Source organism: Silurus meridionalis, chromosome 6 (genome assembly GCF_014805685.1).
Source record: "Silurus meridionalis isolate SWU-2019-XX chromosome 6, ASM1480568v1, whole genome shotgun sequence".
NCBI classification, from domain to species: domain Eukaryota; kingdom Metazoa; phylum Chordata; class Actinopteri; order Siluriformes; family Siluridae; genus Silurus; species Silurus meridionalis.
The window spans coordinates 33,934,991-33,955,155 of record NC_060889.1 but is presented as its reverse complement, the minus strand read 5'-3'; the positions used below and the strand labels follow the sequence as shown (position 1 = coordinate 33,955,155).

Below are 20,165 nucleotides of genomic sequence, written 5' to 3'. Positions count from 1 at the left end.
TCTTAACACTAACAATTACTATTACTCTAATAATAAGAATCCAATATTAAAATCAAATAATCACATTTCAACTAATATAAATTAAATTGAGGCAAAAAACAAGAATGTAACTAACATGAATGTGAAACCCACACAAGGAAAACAGTAACATCATGAAAATACCACACAAAACATGAGATTATACACAAATAACCAACATAATCTAATGACATCCTCAATATATATCCATAAAGTTAAATCTCACCTGGCGGCGTGTCCACAAGGAAAAATCTCTGCTGATCAAAAACAGAGCAGAAAAGTGCGCGTTGAATGTCAGATATTACTCCACCTGCTGACCAAAGCGCGGTACTGCAGAAGCAACACAACTTATTCGTTTTAATGTTTAAAAATACAAACAACATTATGTACTAATTTGCTGCTTTAGTCTGTGATATTCTTCCAAACTGTTCAGTAAATTTTCTACCATCATTGATAGTAATAACAGGAGAAATGGATTTCTAACCATATCAATGCAACCTTATGCATCTTCTCTCTGCAGTGAGCCGTGTGTCTCTCTACACTGATGAAGCTACAGAAACTGAGTTGTGTTTGTCTTCTGTTTTTCCTAAACTTTTAGTTGTTAAATGTTTCAAATTCTTTGATCTGTGAACTTGCTCACATCAACCATTCCCACAATATCAGAATGTTCCTGGAGTTTGTGTAAACCACAGAGGTTTAGAAGATGGTTCAAGTCATTCTAAAGATTTAATGATCTACCAAACCACCAGCTGGATTTCATGCTCTGATTAGGATCAGTTTCGAGGAGAATTGGACCTGCTGAAAAGTCACATAAAACCAGACACTGTGACTAAAAAATATTGCTTGAAGTGATTTATTTCAAATGTTTATCTTTAGTTTGCATTTGAATGGTTGATCTACAGAATCTGCTTCCAGATTACTACATTACTAATCCAAAACCTTCTCTTGGATTAGTAACTTCAGCTTGTATTATGAAGACTCTACTAAATGCCTTAAGAAATTTTAATGTCTCAAACTTGAACAGTGTTTCAAAGAACATCAGGAATGCATGAAAGGTCCTTGTGTAACTATTTTAAAAGTTTAATTTTTATCTTATAAATAGACTTCATGATTAGTAGTAGTTTATATTTACTTACTTAATAATGTATGTACCATGTAGTCACTGAGTAGATTTGAAGTAAAATCGATTTCTCTATCATTTTCTTTCACATGTCTTTTTTAAAGTTGGTTATATTTTCAATTAAGACATTAAATAAAACCATTTAACCAGTCACTCGTTCAGGTTCAAGTTTTCTCTCTAAATAAATCTATATATTTATATTTGAAGATGTATGGAAGGTGATGATGTTTATATTTGGAGATGATTGGAAGGTGATGATGTTTATATATGGAGATGTTTGGAAGGTGATGAGGTGCATAAATTATAGACTGCTGATTTAGATGGTGGCGCAGTGCCATCTCAGTGTTCCTGTTTGATCCTGAGCTCAGGCTGCTGTTTAAATAGAACTGGACATGTTCTCCATATGTGGATCTCTTCTCAAAAAACAGTCAGGAAGGTGGACTGGCTCCTCTAAATGTCTGAACTAGGTATTGTGAATGAGTGTGTATGAATGTACTATTTATTAATGTACTGTGTGTATAATTGTACTGTGTGTGTGTGTGTGTGTGTGTGTGTGTGTGTGTGTGTGTGTGTGTGTGTGTGTGTAAATAAGGTTTTAAAATGAAACCTTGTATTTCACTTTATAAAGCACTTTAGATTGTCTGAACTGCACTGGGATCCTTATTAAATAATACTGCAGGATCCAGTGATCTGCTTTGAAAACACTTTATTAATCCCATGTGAGAAATTTCAATGCTACAGCAGGAGATAAGAGACAATATAAAACCATAAAAGTAAAACCACAACAATATAGCAGTGAAATGAAAATTCATATGTGCAATAATTACAGTAATTACAGAAACTTTGCTCATTGGTTCAGGACACAGAAGATCAGGTACATATACACACACACACACACACACACACACAAATACATACAAAGAGACAGTGTTGGGCAACGTTACTTTGAAAAGTAATGCATTACAATGTTGAGTTACTCCAAAAAGTAACTAATTACATTACTTAGTTACTTTTATGGAAATGTCGTTATATTACTTTGCCTTTTAACTCTTCAGGCCATACAGTTGTAAAAGGTGTAATATAGATAATTGCCATTAAGAAATGTTATATAAGGGCAAAAGACATTTTAAACATTTAAAATGCTTAATAACTTCTTAGAGAACAATAAGCTGATCGACTAAATTTGGACCACAAGGCTGAACACTTTCAGTCGCACTTCTGTACACTGCTTTTCAATCTGCCTACGTGACAACGTTCATTTTAATTCAGTATTTATTTTTTATGCAAAATAATTTAACTGAAAAGTAACTTGCATTACTTTTTAAAAGTAACTCAGATATTAATGTAAATTTATAAAGTAATGCACTACTTTACTGTTACTCCAGAAAAGTAATATTATTATGTAACGACGTTACTTGTAACACATAACCCCAACACTGCAAAATTGACTCAGATGTGGTAGTTCTTCTTTCCATTTTCACCTAAAGAAATTTAAGACTGTAAAATCAATGATTGTGAAAGGATTAAAATCAGTATATCATCATTCATTATCAATCTGCAAATAACCAAAATGTCTAAATGTACATAATTATTCTCGCTGTCTACATTATAAGAACACATATATTACTGCACATGCAATTGTAATTTATAAATCTTCCAGGATGTTCACACACAACAGTCTATGTAGATTTTACACACACACACACACACACACACACACACACACACACACACACACACACACACACAAACATAGTAAATGAGAGGTGAGAGGAGAATGGCCAGACTGGATTAAGCTGACAGGAAGGCTAAAATAATTAACATGTCTTAATACCTTTGTCTCCCTCTAGTGGTAACTGCAGTATACTTTTAATCCTGAACTTTTAGTTTCACTTTTCATTCACTGGCCACCACATATTGAGTTTCTGTCGCTTCTTGTCCACTCGAGTCAGCCTGGCCAGTCTCCTCTGACCTCTCATCAACAAAATGTTTACTTTAGTGTGTATGATCTATATAGACTGCTGTGTGAAAATACCTGGAGATTTCTGAATAAAGTGTAGAGTTAAAATATACAGCACTGTTACTGAATGTGTTTTCTTTAACTGAGACTATTATAGTTTTTTGACACTTTCAGATTTTACATAATGTTTCTGAAACTTTTAGGTTATAAAAATGTAACAGGAGCGACTACAAAATTCTCTCTCTCTCTCTCTCTCTCTCTCTCTCTCTCTCTCTCTCTTCCTCTTTCTGTCACAAAGACACACACACACACACACACTCTGTGTGTGTGTGATTTGTTTGTTGGCTGTGATGAGGGCTGAGTGCTGGTTTCTCTCTGTAGGTACACAGGAAGTGGTACGGCTTTAACACACACCTCTGCTCTGTCACTCAGTCAGTCATTAGAGGGACAGGATGGAGTTCAGTCCACTTGCTGTGATGTTCTGTGAGTAAATGTTCTCTTTGTGTCTTCATTAGAGAGAGTGATGAGGTATAAAGTTGTTCATCTGCAGTGTAACTCTGTGTTATGAAAAGGGTTCAGTTTGATGTGTAACTACAGTAAAGAGTACAATAAGTGTAAATGATGTAATGAGTGTAAATGTGTCTGTATTGCTGAAATCTGTACCTGATCTTCTGTGTCCTTGTTCTTGTATTGCTGTCTGTTGTTCAGTGACGACTTCTCATGATTAGATGATCTGCTAAAATTACATTGACTGGATTGTGTTTGTAAATATTATTAATGAAAGTCATGTTTCTGACTGACTGAAATGGTTTCAGCTGCAGTATTGAGCTTTTACTTGATCTGTCCAGTGAACAATCACATTTTAAAAGAATATGAAAGCATTAAATAGACTTGCTGTGAGAAAATGTCACTTTGCATTTCTTGTTGTTATTATTATGATCTGCACAAAAAAACATCTCAGTACAAGTTGAGTTTTATTCACACTAACACCAACACACAATGTGTATCTGTGCAGAAACACACATTTCTCATGAGTATTATTAATAGAGGCCTGGGAGCAGAGGCCAGTTGGTGGTTGTGGTTTAGTTTCAATGCAGTGATGTATGTGAAGAGTGGGAGGAGGTGTGAATGTGGACATGTGAAAGCAATAACTAACTTTTAACTCTTTAACTGCTGATATGGTTCACATTCCACTGACCTTCACTGTGACTTTTTACTGCATCATACATCATTACAGTTTACATCATACTAATGCAGTTTCTATTGTACTCTTTACTATATTACTTCTTTATCCGCACCCCCCAGCAAAAGTGTTGGAAACAATCCTTTCAGGTTCTGGTCCGTGCAGCAATGATTTATATTTCAGTCCGTCATTAGAGAGATGAAGTGTGGTGGGAAATCATTCCTCTAAGAAAAAGTGTTCCAGAAACTTCTCCATGTGGTGTCTGACACCTGACCCTGTTATTACATTTGGAAGACACCCTTATCCAGAGCGACCTACAACTGAGCAGGGGATAGTTAAGGGCCTTGCTCAGGCCCAGTACACCTCAGTGGTGGTGGTATTTGAACATGTGACCTTCTAATCCAAAGTCCATTACCTTCACCACTGAGATACCACCTCCTTATTAGTTGATCAAGAAGTGTATAGAGCTGGTTAAGCACCATCAAGCTTTCCCAGATACTTCTTTTCTCTCTCTCTCTCTCTCTCTCTCTCTCTCTCTCTCTCTCTGTATAAGAACACAGGAAGTGTTGAGAATGTAACATTTATCACTGCTGTCACACAGTCAGTAATAAAGAGACAGAATGAAGTTCACTCCACTCCTTGTTATTGTTTGTGTATAAATCTTTTATTTGTGTCTTCATTAAAGTGCATGATGGGTATAAAGTTGTTGATCTGCAGTCTGAAGGTCCTGAGTGATGAGTTGATTGTGTGATTGTGTAACTGCAGAAACAATCATTTCTCATGTGTATTATTAATAGAGGCGTGAGAGCAGACACCAGTTTGTGGTTCTGGTTTAGTTTCTATTTTAATGCAGTGGTGTAAATTGAGATATGAAGAGTGGAAGGAGGTTTGATGTAGACGTGTAAAAACAATCACTTTTAACTCTTTCATTGCTGAGATCTTGTTAAAATTTGATCTCCACTGACACTCACTGAACTCTTTTAAACAAAAGCTGGAAATCCTCCTTTACAAGCCACAGAGTTTCCACAACAGCACCCACTGGAGATCAAATCAATATTCAGAGTGAAAATATTACTGAAGATCTTTTTTTTTACTGAAGTATTACAGTTTTTACTCCTCTTTACTCTACAACTCTTCACCTCCACTACCCAGCAAAAGTGTGGGAATGAATCCTTTAAAATGAAGCTCTAATCTCTTATATAATTGCTGCACATTTATGCTGTGAATTTCCCATTCCACTACATCCAGATGAGGATCTGTGTGTCAGGATCTGAGGAGGTTCCGGTTGGGTTTTTTTCTTTCTCTCAGGATCTCCCGGTTTCACAGCGCACTTCCGGGTTTCGTGGCGCTTCCCGCTCATCTCCTTTCTCTGTCGCGCGCAGCAGTGTATTTAAGGACGCCGTTATCACGTGCTCTCTGCCGGATGATCTGTTCTGTTCCCCCGCGGTCCTGACAGTAATCTCTCCTGTTTCCCGTGCGGATCACCGGTTTCCTACCCTGCCGGCTCCGCTCCCGACTCCCTGCCCCGCGTTCCTCTGCTGGAACTGCTACCCAGGACGGATAATTCCCGGACTCTACTCCTGGAAGCTGCTCTCTAGCGCCGACTAGTGTTAAAGCTTGGAACTGTTCTTCAGACTCTGTTTATTCCTGCTTGGTTCTGTATTTCAGTTTAGGATTATTGGATTATTAGAGTGACAGGTCTGTTGGTTTTATGTCTATGATTTAAGATTTTCACATTTCTATATTAATAATATTTGGTTTCTCTGTGCAGTAAAGTGAAAAAGTGACATTTTATTGATCAGAACAGTGACCTTTATATAAGTTATAGGAGGTTTTGTTTATTAATAATTATGAGGTCTTATAAGGTATTTATTACAGATGGTGTTCAGATTTTCTGAATATAAAGTAATAGTGTGGGTTCAGTGTGTATAAAGTGCTGTTTATATTGACATCTTGTTTCTGTTTATTTTTTAGTGTTGATGTCACTTATACCAGTGGTCCAGACTCAAGGTGATTTATATCGTGTTTATTATTTATATTGTGAGCAGATTTGATTAGTTTTGAAGAGTTTGTGTAAAATTCTGCTCCTAGTTTATTAATGCAGTTTTTATCACTGTAAACAAATGAAGTAACATTTACTCCGTTATTTTCATTTTCTGTTCTCGTATCATCTGATGTGTAGATTCACTTTGTGCTCTTGGTAAATTCACCCACACTGTGTGTTATGATAAATAGTGTTATAATGTAAGAAAAAGATGAACAAAATAACTTCAGATGTGAATAAATAGTTTTATTCTGCTTAAATGTCTTTATTAATGAAATATTAAACAGCACATGTATTTAATGACAGCAGTACATGAGAGCGACTGTCATAAACAGCACTAAATAAAATGCTCCACAATGCCTTTGATTTCTTAATAAGAAGAAGTTTATTATAGACACATATGAACATCAACAATAACATAAACATGTGTTTATACTCAGTCTAAAAATATATGAATGTACACTTGGGAATGACTTTATATACGGTTTATTAACAGCAGAATGTTTTATAGGGAATGGTAAAGCTGTGGTGTCCATAAAGCCTGATACACACGTGTTCATTGGAGAGCGTGTTACTCTCAGATGTGAAATACAGGGAGGAGGCTCTGAGTGGGAATACGGCTGGTATAAAAGTAATAACAAATTTACAGACAGCACAAAACAGGAGATCAGAATCCAGTCTGTTGGAGACTCTGACAGTGGTGACTACACCTGCAGAAGACTATGGGATTCCTCTCAGAGATCAGAGACCAGTGATGCTGTTACACTCACTGTATCAGGTGAGTCTGATGATGTCTTTGTTTTCATTTTTGTGCATTTGCTTAAAATAGTGATTATTATTACTGTTCAGATTGTAACTGCCAGTAAACGAGTCTCTGTTTGTTTAATGTTGATGTTCTTTCTTCCTCACATGTTTTCAGAAGTATCTGTGTTTTATATTGATTTTTCTCAGTATAATTCTGCTGAGTCAGTGTGATTAATTACACACAGTGAACATTATGAAAGAAGGCAACTCTCACCGTCAGTTTCGCTCTGCTTATCTGATACAGTGTTTTATACTTTAATCAAATTAAAATGTTATTACAACAAACAGACCAAACAGCAGTTGTTGTAACAAACCATACAATAGTAACATCTTGTATTAAAATGTTTTGCTCCTTCATCATTTCATACCCACAGCAAACCCCAAAGTAACTGTGAGAGTGAATCCTCAGAGCTCTGTCTACATTGGAGACACCGTCACTCTGAGCTGTGAGCTGCAGTCCACTGGATGGGAGTTTCAATGGTACACAATTAATCAGATGCAGCTTCAGTATATTGACAAGCAAAAACAGTTACAGTGACAGTCGATAATGCAGAAGAAACAGAGTACTGGTGTAAGTCACAGAAAAACTATTATGATGACTACAGCAACAACTACTACTATTACTACACAGAAAGAAGTGATTATGTGTGGATTACAGGAAGTGGTATGTCATGACCCTTTTTTAAATATTCCAATATAAAAAGAACATATATATATATATATATATATATATATATATATATATATATATATATATATATATATATATATATATATATATATATATATACAGTGAGGAAAATAAGTATTTGAACACCCTGCTATTTTGCAAGTTCTCCCACTTAGAAATCATGGAGGGGTCTGAAATTGTCATCGTATGTGCAGATCCACTGTGAGAGACATAATCTAAAAAAAAAAAAAATCCAGAAATCATAATGTATGATTTTTTAACTATTTATTTGTATGATACAGCTGCAAATAAGTATTTGAACACCTGAGAAAGTCAATATTAATTTTGGGACAGTAGCCTTTGTTTGCAATTACAGAGGTCAAACGTTTCCTGTAGTTTTTCACCAGGTTTGCACACACTGCAGGAGGGATTTTGGCCCACTCCTCCACACAGATCTTCTCTAGATCAGTCAGGTTTCTGGCCTGTCGCTGAGAAACACAGAGTTTGAGCTCCCTCCCAAGATTCTCTATTGGGTTTAGGTCTGGAGACTGGCTAGGCCATGCCAGAACCTTGATATGCTTCTTACAGAGCCACTCCTTGGTTATCCTGGCTGTGTGCTTTGGGTCATTGTCATATTGGAAGACCCAGCCTCGACCCATCTTCAATGCTCTAACTGAGGGAAGGAGGTTGTTCCCCAAAATCTCGCAATACATGGCCCCGGTCATCCTCTCTTTAATACAGTGCAGTCGCAAGTGCAAAGTGCAAAGTGCAAAGCATGATGCTACCACCCCCATGCTTCACAGTATGGATGGTGTTCTTGGGATGGTACTCATCATTCTTCTTCCTCCAAACACGTTTAGTGGAATTATGACCCAAAAGTTCTATTTTGGTCTCATCTGACCCCATGACTTTCTCCCATGACTCCTCTGGATCATCCAAATGGTCATTGGCAAACTTAAGACGTGCCTGGACATGTGCTGGTTTAAGCAGGGGAACCTTCCGTGCCATGCATGATTTCAAACCATGACGTCTTAGTGTATTACCAACAGTAACCTTGGAAACGGTGGTCCCAGCTCTTTCAGGTCATTGACCAGCTCCTCCGTGTAGTTCTGGGCTGATTTCTCACCTTCCTTAGGATCATTGAGACCCCACGAGGTGAGATCTTGCATAGAGCCCCATTCCAAGGAAGATTGACAGTCATGTTTAGCTTTTTTCATTTTCTAATGTTTGCTTCAACAGTGGACCTTTTTTCACCAAGCTGCTTGGCAATTTCCCCGTAGCCCTTTCCAGCCTTGTGGAGGTGTAAAATTGGACAGCTCTTTGGTCTTGGCCATGTTAGTAGTTGGATTCTTACTGATTGTATTGGGTGGACAGGTGTCTTTATGCAGCTAACGACCTCAAACAGGTGCATCTAATTTAAGATAACAAATGACTAACAGTTCTTTGAGGGTCAGAATTCTAGCTGATAGACAGTTGTTCAAATACTTATGTGCAGCTGTATCATACAAATAAATAGTTTAAAAATAATAAATTGTGATTTCTGGATTTTATTTATGTCTCTCACAGTGCACATGCACCTACAATGACAATTTCAGACCCCTCCATGATTTCTAAGTGGGAGAACTTGCAAAATAGCAGGGTGTTCAAATACTTATTTTCCTCACTGTATAAAATGTTGCTTGGTTATTGTAATTCCTTGTGATTACATTGTATTAGAAAACATGTTTGCTGACTAATTATTTAAAAGAACACAAAACCTCATTTATTTGTACATTAGATAATTGAGGTGATGAAAGCAAACAGTTGCATCAAATATTCAACTATTTTTGTATCATCATTGTCCACTGATATGTTAAAACATAAAAAAGTCAATATTTTTACATACAGAAAGACCCAAATAAAGATAAATAGATGCCCTGTTTTTTTCCAACAGCAAGACCTAAACCAATGGCATCTATAAATCCTGATAAACAGGTGTTAATTCGAGACACTGTCACTCTGAGATGTGAGATACAGGATGAAAGTGTATCTAGGTGGCAGTACAGCTGGTATAAAGATGCTTCACTCAGTCCTGTCAGTAGTGTACAGATGTACAGAATCAGTAGTGTTGAAGTGACACACACAGGTAAATACACCTGTAAAGGAAGAGAGAGTGGAGGCTCACGTTCCTCACACCTCAGTGATGCTGTTACACTGACTGTATCAGGTGAGTGTGTAAGGTTTTATGGAGACTGAGAATTATTATTTTACTTGTCTGTTTGTCTGCCTTGTCTTTGTCCACAGCTGATGCTTAGTCAGGAATCCACTGCCACATAATTTTACCAGCTGGCTTTAGGCCACAGAGTTCTCTAGTCTGAATCAATAACCCAGATGGTGCTATGCTTCAACTCCCCCACCAAGCACCTCCAATTAAAGTATAGACTCTACCACCTGGGGCAAAAACTCCCCCAGCCATTTGTACAACATGTCATATGTAGAACAAAAGAGAGGTAAAGGTTAGGCAAATGCAACAGTGCACCCACACATAAAACTCACATGACTCCATCCACTTGACCTGATTTGTCAGTCCCTTTGTCATGAGTTCAGTCAGTGAACTGGTGACATCTGAAAACATTAGGTGCACACCTCCTGTAATGGCCAACCAGCCCCAGGGATTGACTTTCTCCCTTTTTTGTGTTGGTTCTTTGGCAGGTGATAAGTGCTGCAGTCTTATTAAATTTGTGGGTGCATTTGCCCATGACGTGCACTCTTTAATAAAAGCAAGTGGCACATCAATCAAAAAGGTTACCAATGCAAGACATTTGGATACGGATCAAATTTAGACACCAATCCCAACAATTATTGTTGCACAAGCCATTGCACTCTTAGTGCCAGTCCCATGCCCAGATAAATGGGGAGGTTTGCGTTAGGAAGGACATCCAGCATAAAATGTGTCAAATCAAATATGCAGATCACAAACCAGAATTTCATACCGCATTGTTTGAGGCCTGGGTTACCAGTGACTGCCACAGGTATTGTTTGCCAACAGGGTATTGGTGGAAATTGGGCTACTGTTAGGTGAAGGAGACGAAAGAAAGGAGGAAGATGTCTACAGAGACATCAGTGAAATGAGAATTGTAGGACAATGGAGGTTACAGTGCATTCTTTTAATGTTGGTACTATGACTAGTAAAGAGAGAGAGAGAGAGATGGAACTGATATGATGGAGTGGAGAAAGGTAGACGTGTGTTCTTGAGACCAAGTGGAAAGTGAGTAAGGACAGGAACAGTTGGAGGTGGGTTTAAACTGTTCTATCATAGTGTGGATGGAAAGTGAAATGGTGTAGGGGTGATCTTGAATGAGGAGTACAGTAAGAGTGTAGTGAAGGTGAAGACAGTTTCTGATAGGGTGATGAACATGAAGCTGGAAGTTGAAGGGGTGATGATAAATATCATAAGTGCCTATGGTCCACAAGTGGACTGTGAAATAGAGGAGAAAGAAAAATTCTGGGGTGAGTTGGATAAAGTGGTGGAGAGTGTACACCAAGAAATTAGGGGAAAGAGTAGTGAAAGTGCAATATATAAGTATAGAGAAGGTCGAGAGAAGATGCATTGTGTGTTTCTGGATTTAGAGAAAGGGTGGAGAGAGGAGTTGTGGGCTTTTTTTCAGAAAGTCAGTTGTGTCAGAGAAGTATGTGAGGGTGGTGCAGGACATGTATGAGGACAGTGTGACAGCAGTGAAGTGTACATTACGAACGACAGACTGGTTTAAGGTGGAGGTTGGATTGCATCAAAGATCGGTTCTGAGCTCTTTCCTCTTTGCAGTGGTGATGGACAGGTTGAAGGACAAGGTCAGACAAGAGTCTCCATGGACTATTATATTTGTGGATAATATTGTAATTTGTGGTGAGACTATGGAGCAGGTGGAGAAGAGCCAGGAGAGGTGGAGGTATGCACTGGAGAGAAGGGGAATGAAAGTCAGTAGGAGTAAGACAGAGTACATGTGTGTGAATGAGAGGGAGGGCAGTGGAGTGGTGTGGTTGCAGGGAGAAGTGGTGGTGAAGGTGGATGAGTTCAGCTACCAACATTGTCAATATTGCAAAATAATGGAGAGTGTTTTAGAGAAGTGAAGAAAAGAGTGCAGGCAGGGTGGAGTGGGTGGAGAAGAGTGGCAGGAGTGATTTGTGATAGGGTATCTGCAAGAGTGAAAGAGAACGTGTATAGGACTGTGATGAGACATGCGATGTGTGGTTTAGAGACAGTTGCATTGAGTAAAAGACAGGAGGTGAAGCTGGAGGTAGCAGAGCTAAAGATTTTGAGATTTTCATTTGGAGTGACGACAATGGACAGGATTAGAAACAATTTTATTAGAGGGACAGCGCATGTAGGACGTTTTAAAGACAATGTGAACAAGGCTAGGTTGAGATGGCTTGGGCATGTGCAGAGGAGGGACATTGAGTATATCGGTAAAAGAATGCTGAGGATGGAGGTGCCAGAAAGGAGGAAAGAGGAAGATGAAGAAAGAGCTTTATGAAGGTGGTGATGGAAGAAATGCAGATGGTGATAAGATGGATGATCCACTGTGGCAACCCCTAATGGGAGTAGCTAAAAGAAGAAGAAGAAGGAGATCAAATTCAGATACTACATTGTTTAAATTAAAAAAAAAAAAAGTCCATTCTTCATCACCAATATGTCAAACACAGCCCTTAATTCAATGGAAACCAAATTTTTTGGAGTTATGTTTGAGCACCACCACACCTGGAAGAATCTCAATATGGAGGGGTCTAAGATTCCTACTTAGCAACCTGTGCTGTCTGGGATGGCAAGTGGTAGTCACCATAGGAGATTAAGGTGAATCACACTTTTGCCAGATCCACAGATACTGCATCTCTCTATGGTTTTATAAGATTGAGGTGGGATTTAAGTGTATCACTCCTATCTGTGCACCTCACATCAAATTCTTTTTTGATTCTTTTTGAGATGCCACAAGCTCCTTGCCAGTTTTTGAATAATTCACAGCTCAATATTTGTAGCAAATTTAGCATTCTCTGTCCAGGTGCAAATTCCTGTAGTCAAGTGCCCTTATTATAAGCTAAGACTGACATTCCTCTGCCTGTAACAAGTTCTCCTGTTTTCATTTGCTTAATGTGTAGAGTTTTGATTGCAGGTAATGTATGTACTAAAATTGGATTTTGCTATTAAATGGTGCCTCCTCCCACTTTTTTCTAATAATATCTAAGCTGCTGCGAGGCTTGAACCTTTATAATAATTCATATGAGGAAAACTGTGGAGGCTTGTATGACTTCTTTTAATTAATTTAAATAGATGCCCTGTTTTTTTTTTCCAACAGCAAGACCTAAACCAATGCCATCTATAAATCCTGAAAAACAGGTGTTCAGTGGAGACACTGTCACCCTGAGATGTGAGATACAGCATGAAAGTGTATCTAGGTGGCAGTACAGCTGGTATAAAGATGCTTTACTTAGTCCTGTCAGTAGTGTACAGAATCAGTAGTGTTGAAGTGACACACACAGGTAAATACACCTGTAAAGGAAGAGAGAGTGGAGGCTCACATTTCTCACACCTCAGTGATGCTGTTACACATTATACAATTTGCAGTTAGACTTTTAACTATAGCCTCTTACTGTGTAATATGAAGTGTTATCAAAAGGTGTTTAGACCTGCATGCCACAGATCTGGTCGCTTTCACCAAACGTCCTCCCGCTGATGCATTAAAACCTGGCAGTAGGACTCGCTATTGACTGTCTGGCTCCTGTGGACAGATTCTTGATGCACAATGGCATGAATATTAAAAGAGATGATAACCATGCACTTTGTCGAGGTTGTCAAGATTTGGGGCTCTACTACTGTGAAGACTGTTGCTTCGCCTCAGGATCAGACCCGTACACCAAGTTTCTTCACTCTTACTAAACTTTGACATGATAGATGGGTTGTCCACAACACGCTGACTGAGTTCTTTGCAGACTTTGACCCAGAGTTCCTCCGGCTACTGGATCAGGAGTCTATGGCTAAAACACTGACAATAGAAGCAAAGTTGTGGATTGTTCTCCGATGATCATCATGCACAAGTTACCGAATGGTTTCAATATTTTCGGGGGTTAAGCTCTTTGAAGGTCTTTCTAATCTCTCGTCAACTTCCAGCCATGTGCTTCCACTCTTGAAGTGCACATTAAATGCAAAACACCCCGAACAACTCATTACAGAATCACTGTGAACTTGGCAGATAAAGTCAAATATCTCTGTGGCAGAATTGCCCAGTTTTATGTAGAATTTCATTTTTGCTTTTCGTTCTAACTTCCTGTCCATGATAAAATCGCAGACCTGATAATCATTTAACACTTTTGTATTCACTGTTCATCAATTATAATTTTATGCATATGAGAACAAATTCATCATGACATTTTTGATGCTCTGTCATTTCCAACAGTGAAACCCAAACCAGTAGCATCTATAAATCCTGATAAACAGGTGTCCAGTGGAGACACTGTCACTCTGAGATGTGAGATACAGGATGAAAGTGTTTTTAGGTGGCAGTACAGCTGGTATAAAGATGCTTCACTCAGTCCTGTCAGTAGTGTACAGATGTACAGAATCAGTAGTGTTGAAATGACTCACACAGGTAAATACACCTGTAAAGGAAGAGAGAGTGGAGGCTCACGTTCCTCACACCTCAGTGATGCTGTTACACTGACTGTATCAGGTGAGTGTGGGAGGAGTTTTGAGAAACATCAAAAAAATGTAGTTATACATTTATGAAAATACTCTTACAGTGTAGTCTACAGTATGTTTAAAAGTAGGAATCACTAATGTGTAAGAAATGTCTAAAATTATAATTTCATTTAAGTCTAAACACGATATAATATATTGAAAAGAATAAACAGTGTACATGTGAATATCTTGTAAATACTTAGAATATGGTAACGCATTTGTAATTAAACATTATTATTATTATTATTATTATTATTATTATTATTATTATTATTATTGCAGCCATAATTATTATTTGTAATGAGCATTGACCTTGTAGTTGATCTTTTAATTATGGCTTAGCAACAAAAAAGATCTCCTGCCATCTGACACACTATTTAAATTCACTCAAAACATTATTTATTTATAAATGGTGAAATATACTTGAGAAATGCAATCTTTAGCAGTCTTTTTCTATCATAATTATATGCTCTTAAGAACAAATCCATTATGATTTTTTGATGCTCTGTTATTTCCTACAGTGAAACCATTGGCATCTATAAATCCTGATCATCAGGTGTTCAGTGGAGACACTGTCACTCTGAGATGTGAGATACAGGATGAAAGTGTATCTAGGTGGCAGTACAGCTGGTATAAAGATGCTTCACTCAGTCCTGTCAGTAGTGTACAGATGTACACAATCAGTAGTGTTGAAGTGACACACACAGGTAAATACACCTGTAAAGGAAGAGAGAGTGGAGGCTCACGTTCCTCACACCTCAGTGATGCTGTTACACTGACTGTATCAGGTGAGTGTGGGAGGAGTTTTGGGAAACATAAAAAAAAGGTAGTTAAACATTTATGAATAGACTTTTACAGTGTAGTCTACAGTATGTTAAAAGTAGAAATCACTAATATGTAAGAAATTTCTGAAATGATCATTTCATTTAAGTCTAAACACAACATATTATCTTGAAAAGAATAAACAGTGTCCATGTGAATATCTTGCAAATACTTAGAAAATGGTAACATATTTGTAATTAAACCTTATTATTATTATTATTATTATTATTATTATTATTATTATTATTATTATTATTATTATTATTATCATCATTATTATTATTACAGCCATAATTATTATTTGTATCGAGCACTGATGTTGTAGTTGATCTTTTAAACATGGCTTATCAACAAACAAGAACTCCTGCCATCTGATACATTATTTGAATTCACTCAAAACATTATTTATTTACAAATGGTCAAATACACTTGAGAAATACAAACTTTAGCAGTCATTGTTTTTCTATCATGATTATATGCTCATGAGAACAAATCCATCATGATTTTTTGGATGCTCTGTTATTTTCTACAGTGAAACCCAAACCAGTGGCATCTATAAATCCTGATAAACAGGTGTTCAGTGGAGACACTGTCATTCTGAGATGTGAGATACAGGATGAAAGTGTATCTAGGTGGCAGTACAGCTGGTATAAAGATGCTTCACTCAGTCCTGTCAGTAGTGTACAGATGTACAGAATCAGTAGTGTTGAAGTGACACACACAGGTAAATACACCTGTAAAGGAAGAGAGAGTGGAGGCTCACGTTCCTCACACCTCAGTGATGCTGTTACACTGACTGTATCAGGTGAGTGTATGAGGAGTTTTGGAGACACATGAAAATGTATTACTGTATATTAAATAAGACTCAAACTATTCTGAACTTCCCATGTAACAGAGAGACTACAGGCAGTACTGAGTGTATCTCCACAGAACTGGCTGACTGAAGGAGACTCAGTGACTCTAAGCTGTGAGGTTACAGACTCCTCTACAGACTGGACATTCAGCTGGTACACAGTTGTTCCCTACAGAGACGGTGTAACTCAAATAAAAATACTGACTATGTCATGTATGTGGAGCTTCTGTCAGACAGCAGCAAAGGATCTGGAGGCTCCTACACTCTCAGTCCTTCTGCTCTTCATCACACAGGAGTTTATGTGTGTAGAGGAGAGAAAGGAGAACCAGTCAGTCACATACTGTACAGCAATCCACAGCCTCTATGGATCTCTGGTGAGAAAAATTAGTCAAGTTTATTTCTATAGCGCTTTTCACAACAGACATTGTCTCAAAGCAGCTTTACAGAAATCAACAGTCAAGGTGAATGTTGTGCATTTATCCTGATGAGCAGCCATGGCGACTGTGGCAGGAAAAACTCCTTAGATGTTATGAGGAAGAAACCTTGAGAGGAACCAGACTCAAAGGGAACCCATCCTCATTTGGGTGACATCAAGAGTTTGATCATAAATCTTTCAACAATACAGAACACTGGAGAGTGAGAACTAACATGAGTTAACATAAGAACATAAGTAAATGTTCTTTCTACAGTCTTTGGTATAAAAGTCGGAGCTACTGAGCTCAACATTTGTGATCATCACAGATCCAGCATCAGCTTCTTCATGCCAGAGCCTTTAAACACTCCAGGAGGTCCAATGTCAAACTCCACACATGCAGTGGGATCCAATTGGCACTGGTACGTCTCTAGATCCCTCTAGGTCCCTACACATAACATACGTCTCACATCATAACCTTGTGCTCCAGAACATCTGATCACATGCACATTATCAACTTGTGCTGTTAATATCATGAACAGCAGCTACGCTAATTCCTCTCCACTGCATTTTCTTTCTCTCCCCATCCCGAGACACCCTGAGGTTTGGCCAGCTCCAGTCACCTCCCACCTCGTGATGATTACGGACCTTGAAGAAGTAGATGCCAACTCACAAACATCCCGAACCATCTAGAGACGTACCAGTGCCGTTTGGATCCCGCTACATGTGTGGAGTTTTGACATTGGACCTCCTGGAGTGTTTAAAGGCTCTGGCATGGAGAAGCTGATGCTGGATCTGTGGTGATCACAAATGCTGAGCTCATTAAACTCGGAGCTACTAACCATATAGACTGTATAAGACTGCAGAAAGAACATCACTTATAATCTTATACTCCAGTAATCATGTTAGTTCTCACTGTCCAGTGTTCTTTATTGTTGAAAGATTTATGATCAAACTCTTGATGTCACCCAGATGAGGATGGGTTCCTTTTGAGTCTGGTTCCTCTCAAGGTTTCTTCCTCATAACATCTAAGGAGTTTTTCTGCCACAGTCGCCACGGCTTGCTCATCAGGGACAAATTCACACCATTCACCATCACTGTTGATTTGTGTAAAGCTGCTTTGAGACAATGTCTGTTGTGAAAAGCGCTATACAAATAAACTTGACTTGACTTGACTTGACTAGATGGTTCAGGATGTTTGCGAGTTTGGCTTCTACTTCTTTAAAGTCCATAATCTTCATGAGGTGGGACGTGACTGGAGCTGGCCAAACCTCAGGAAGCCTCGGGATGGGGAGAGAGAGAAGCAGTGGAGAGGAATTAGCGTAGCTGCTGTTCATGATATTACCAGCACAAGTTGATAATGTGCATGTGATCAGATGTTCTGGAGCACAAGGTTATGATGTTATGTGTAGGCTTTGCTAAAAAGATATGTTTTTAATCTGCACTTAAACTGGGAGAGTGTGTCTGAGCCCCGAACACTGTCAGGAAGACTATTCCAGAGTTTAGGAGCTAAATGTGAAAATGCTCTACCACCTTTAGTGGACTTTGCTATTCTAGGAACTGCTAGAAGCCCAGAGTTTTGAGATCTTAGGGAGCTCTTAGATCCTAGTGTTAAAAGACTGGAGAGATACATGGGAGCCAAACCATTTAGTGCTTTATAAGTGAGTAGCAGTAGTTTGTAGTCTATTCGAAACTTAACTGGAAGCCAATGTAGGGATGATAAGATTGGGGTTATATGATTATATTTTCGTGACCTAGTAAGAACTCTTGCTGCCGCATTCTGAACTAAATTAAGCTTGTTTATTATTGATGCAGGACTTCCACCTAGTAATGTATTACAGTAGTCTATTCTGGAGGTCATAAACGCATGGACGAGCTTCTCTGCATCGGATATAGATAACATGTTTCTTATCTTAGAAATATTTCTAAGGTAAAAGAAGGCTGTTTTTGTTGATATGATATTTGAAAGACAAGTTGCTGTCTAAAATAACTCCCAGGTCTTTTACTATTGAACTAGTAATACAGAACATCCATCTAAATGCAGGTTGAGATGCTGGAGCTTCTATATACTAGTTTTTGGGCCAATGAGCAAAATCTCCGTCTTATCAGAATTTAAAAGTAGAAAGTTATGGGTCATCCAATCTCTTATTTCCTTAACACACTCAGTTATCCGAATTAATTGAGCTATATCGCCTGGTTTAGATGAGATATTTAGTTGTGTATCATCAGCATAACAATGGAAGCTAATTCCATGCCTTCTAATAATATTTCCTAAGGGAAACATGTATATTGTGAAGAGCAGGGGTCCTAGAACTGAACCTTGTGGCACGCCATAGTTCACTAGCATTAGCCTGGATAGCTCCGATTTAAATCTACGAAATGGAAACGATCGGACAGGTAGGATTTAAACCAGCTTAATGCAATCTGGGAGAAGATCATGATCTATAGTGTCGAACGCAGCACTAAGATCTAGTAAAACTAACAGCGAGATGAAGCCTTGGTCTGAAGCTAAAAACAGGTCATTAGTGATTTTTACTAGGGCAGTTTCTGTGCTATGATGGGGCCTAAAACCTGACTGAAACTCCTCAAAGATATTGTTCTCTTGCAAGTGGGAACATAACTGGGCAGCAACAATCTTTTCTTTTCTTTTCTTTGCAATGCAAATATTGCATGATGATGGAAAGATCATATTAATGCAACATTTAGTTATAAATAAATAAAAGGTAGATTAATAGCATTAATCCCTGGTAGAAACACATTATATTATGTTTTCCTTGTGTTCCCTGTATTTTCTGATGTCTCCACCCCTCGTCATAATGAAATATAACTTTTTATAACATTGTATTATACAGGACTCAGGAACTGGTTAATAATGATACTATATCATGTATAACATTATGTTATTTAAGGTGAATCTCCTCCAGTGTCTCTGATCATCAGTCCCAGCAGAACTCAACATTTTACTCATGAGTCTCTCTCACTGAGCTGTGAGGACCAGAGTAACTCTACTGGGTGGACAGTGAGACGATACACAGACAGTGAAGGAGTATTAGATTGTTCACAGTGGGGATCAGTTACAGGATCTACATGTAACATCAGCTTCCTCTCCACATCCTACACTGGAGTTTACTGGTGTGAGTCTGAATCTGGAGAAAACAGTAATCCTGTCAACATCACAGTTCATGGTGAGTCTTCATGTAGTGTGTTTACTGCTAAAGAGAAAGAAAAATGTTTAATTTCAGAATACTCAGAACATCCAGAGTTTTTAACTGGAAAGTATGTTATAAAAGACAGACAACTATTCGGGTAAATACTCCTGGAATACTTTTGAATTTCCATGTATGCACACAATTCACAGCACCTTGTGTTAATTTTCAGTGTCCACACTCGCTGATACTGTGCTGTTTGTACAGAACATCAGTGTGTATAGTTTCTAGCTGAATTCACAAAGTTGTAAATGTGATTTTCTCTGTTTTAGATGTTGCTGTGATTCTGGAGAGTTCTGTCCATCCTGTGACTGAGGTACACCTTCTGACTCTACACTGTTTATATCGCAGCACAAAGCCCTTAAAC

General features: G+C 38.2%; 2 protein-coding genes across 2 annotated transcripts in view; one reads left to right on the top strand and one right to left on the bottom strand.

The window, feature by feature from the left end:
- LOC124386907 (carcinoembryonic antigen-related cell adhesion molecule 5-like) overlaps window positions 1-20,165 on the bottom strand; it is a 403,644-nt gene that overhangs the window by 95,279 nt on the left and 288,200 nt on the right. The window lies entirely within an intron of this gene.
- LOC124386908 (B-cell receptor CD22-like) overlaps window positions 5,866-20,165 on the top strand; it is an 81,150-nt gene continuing 66,850 nt past the window's right edge. The window contains exons 1-3 of the mRNA XM_046850954.1: window positions 5,866-5,979; window positions 6,256-6,291; window positions 6,837-7,103. Coding sequence (XP_046706910.1) covers window positions 6,261-6,291; window positions 6,837-7,103 — 298 coding nt within the window. The 5' untranslated portion in view covers window positions 5,866-5,979; window positions 6,256-6,260. The remainder of the gene's footprint in view (window positions 5,980-6,255; window positions 6,292-6,836; window positions 7,104-20,165) is intronic.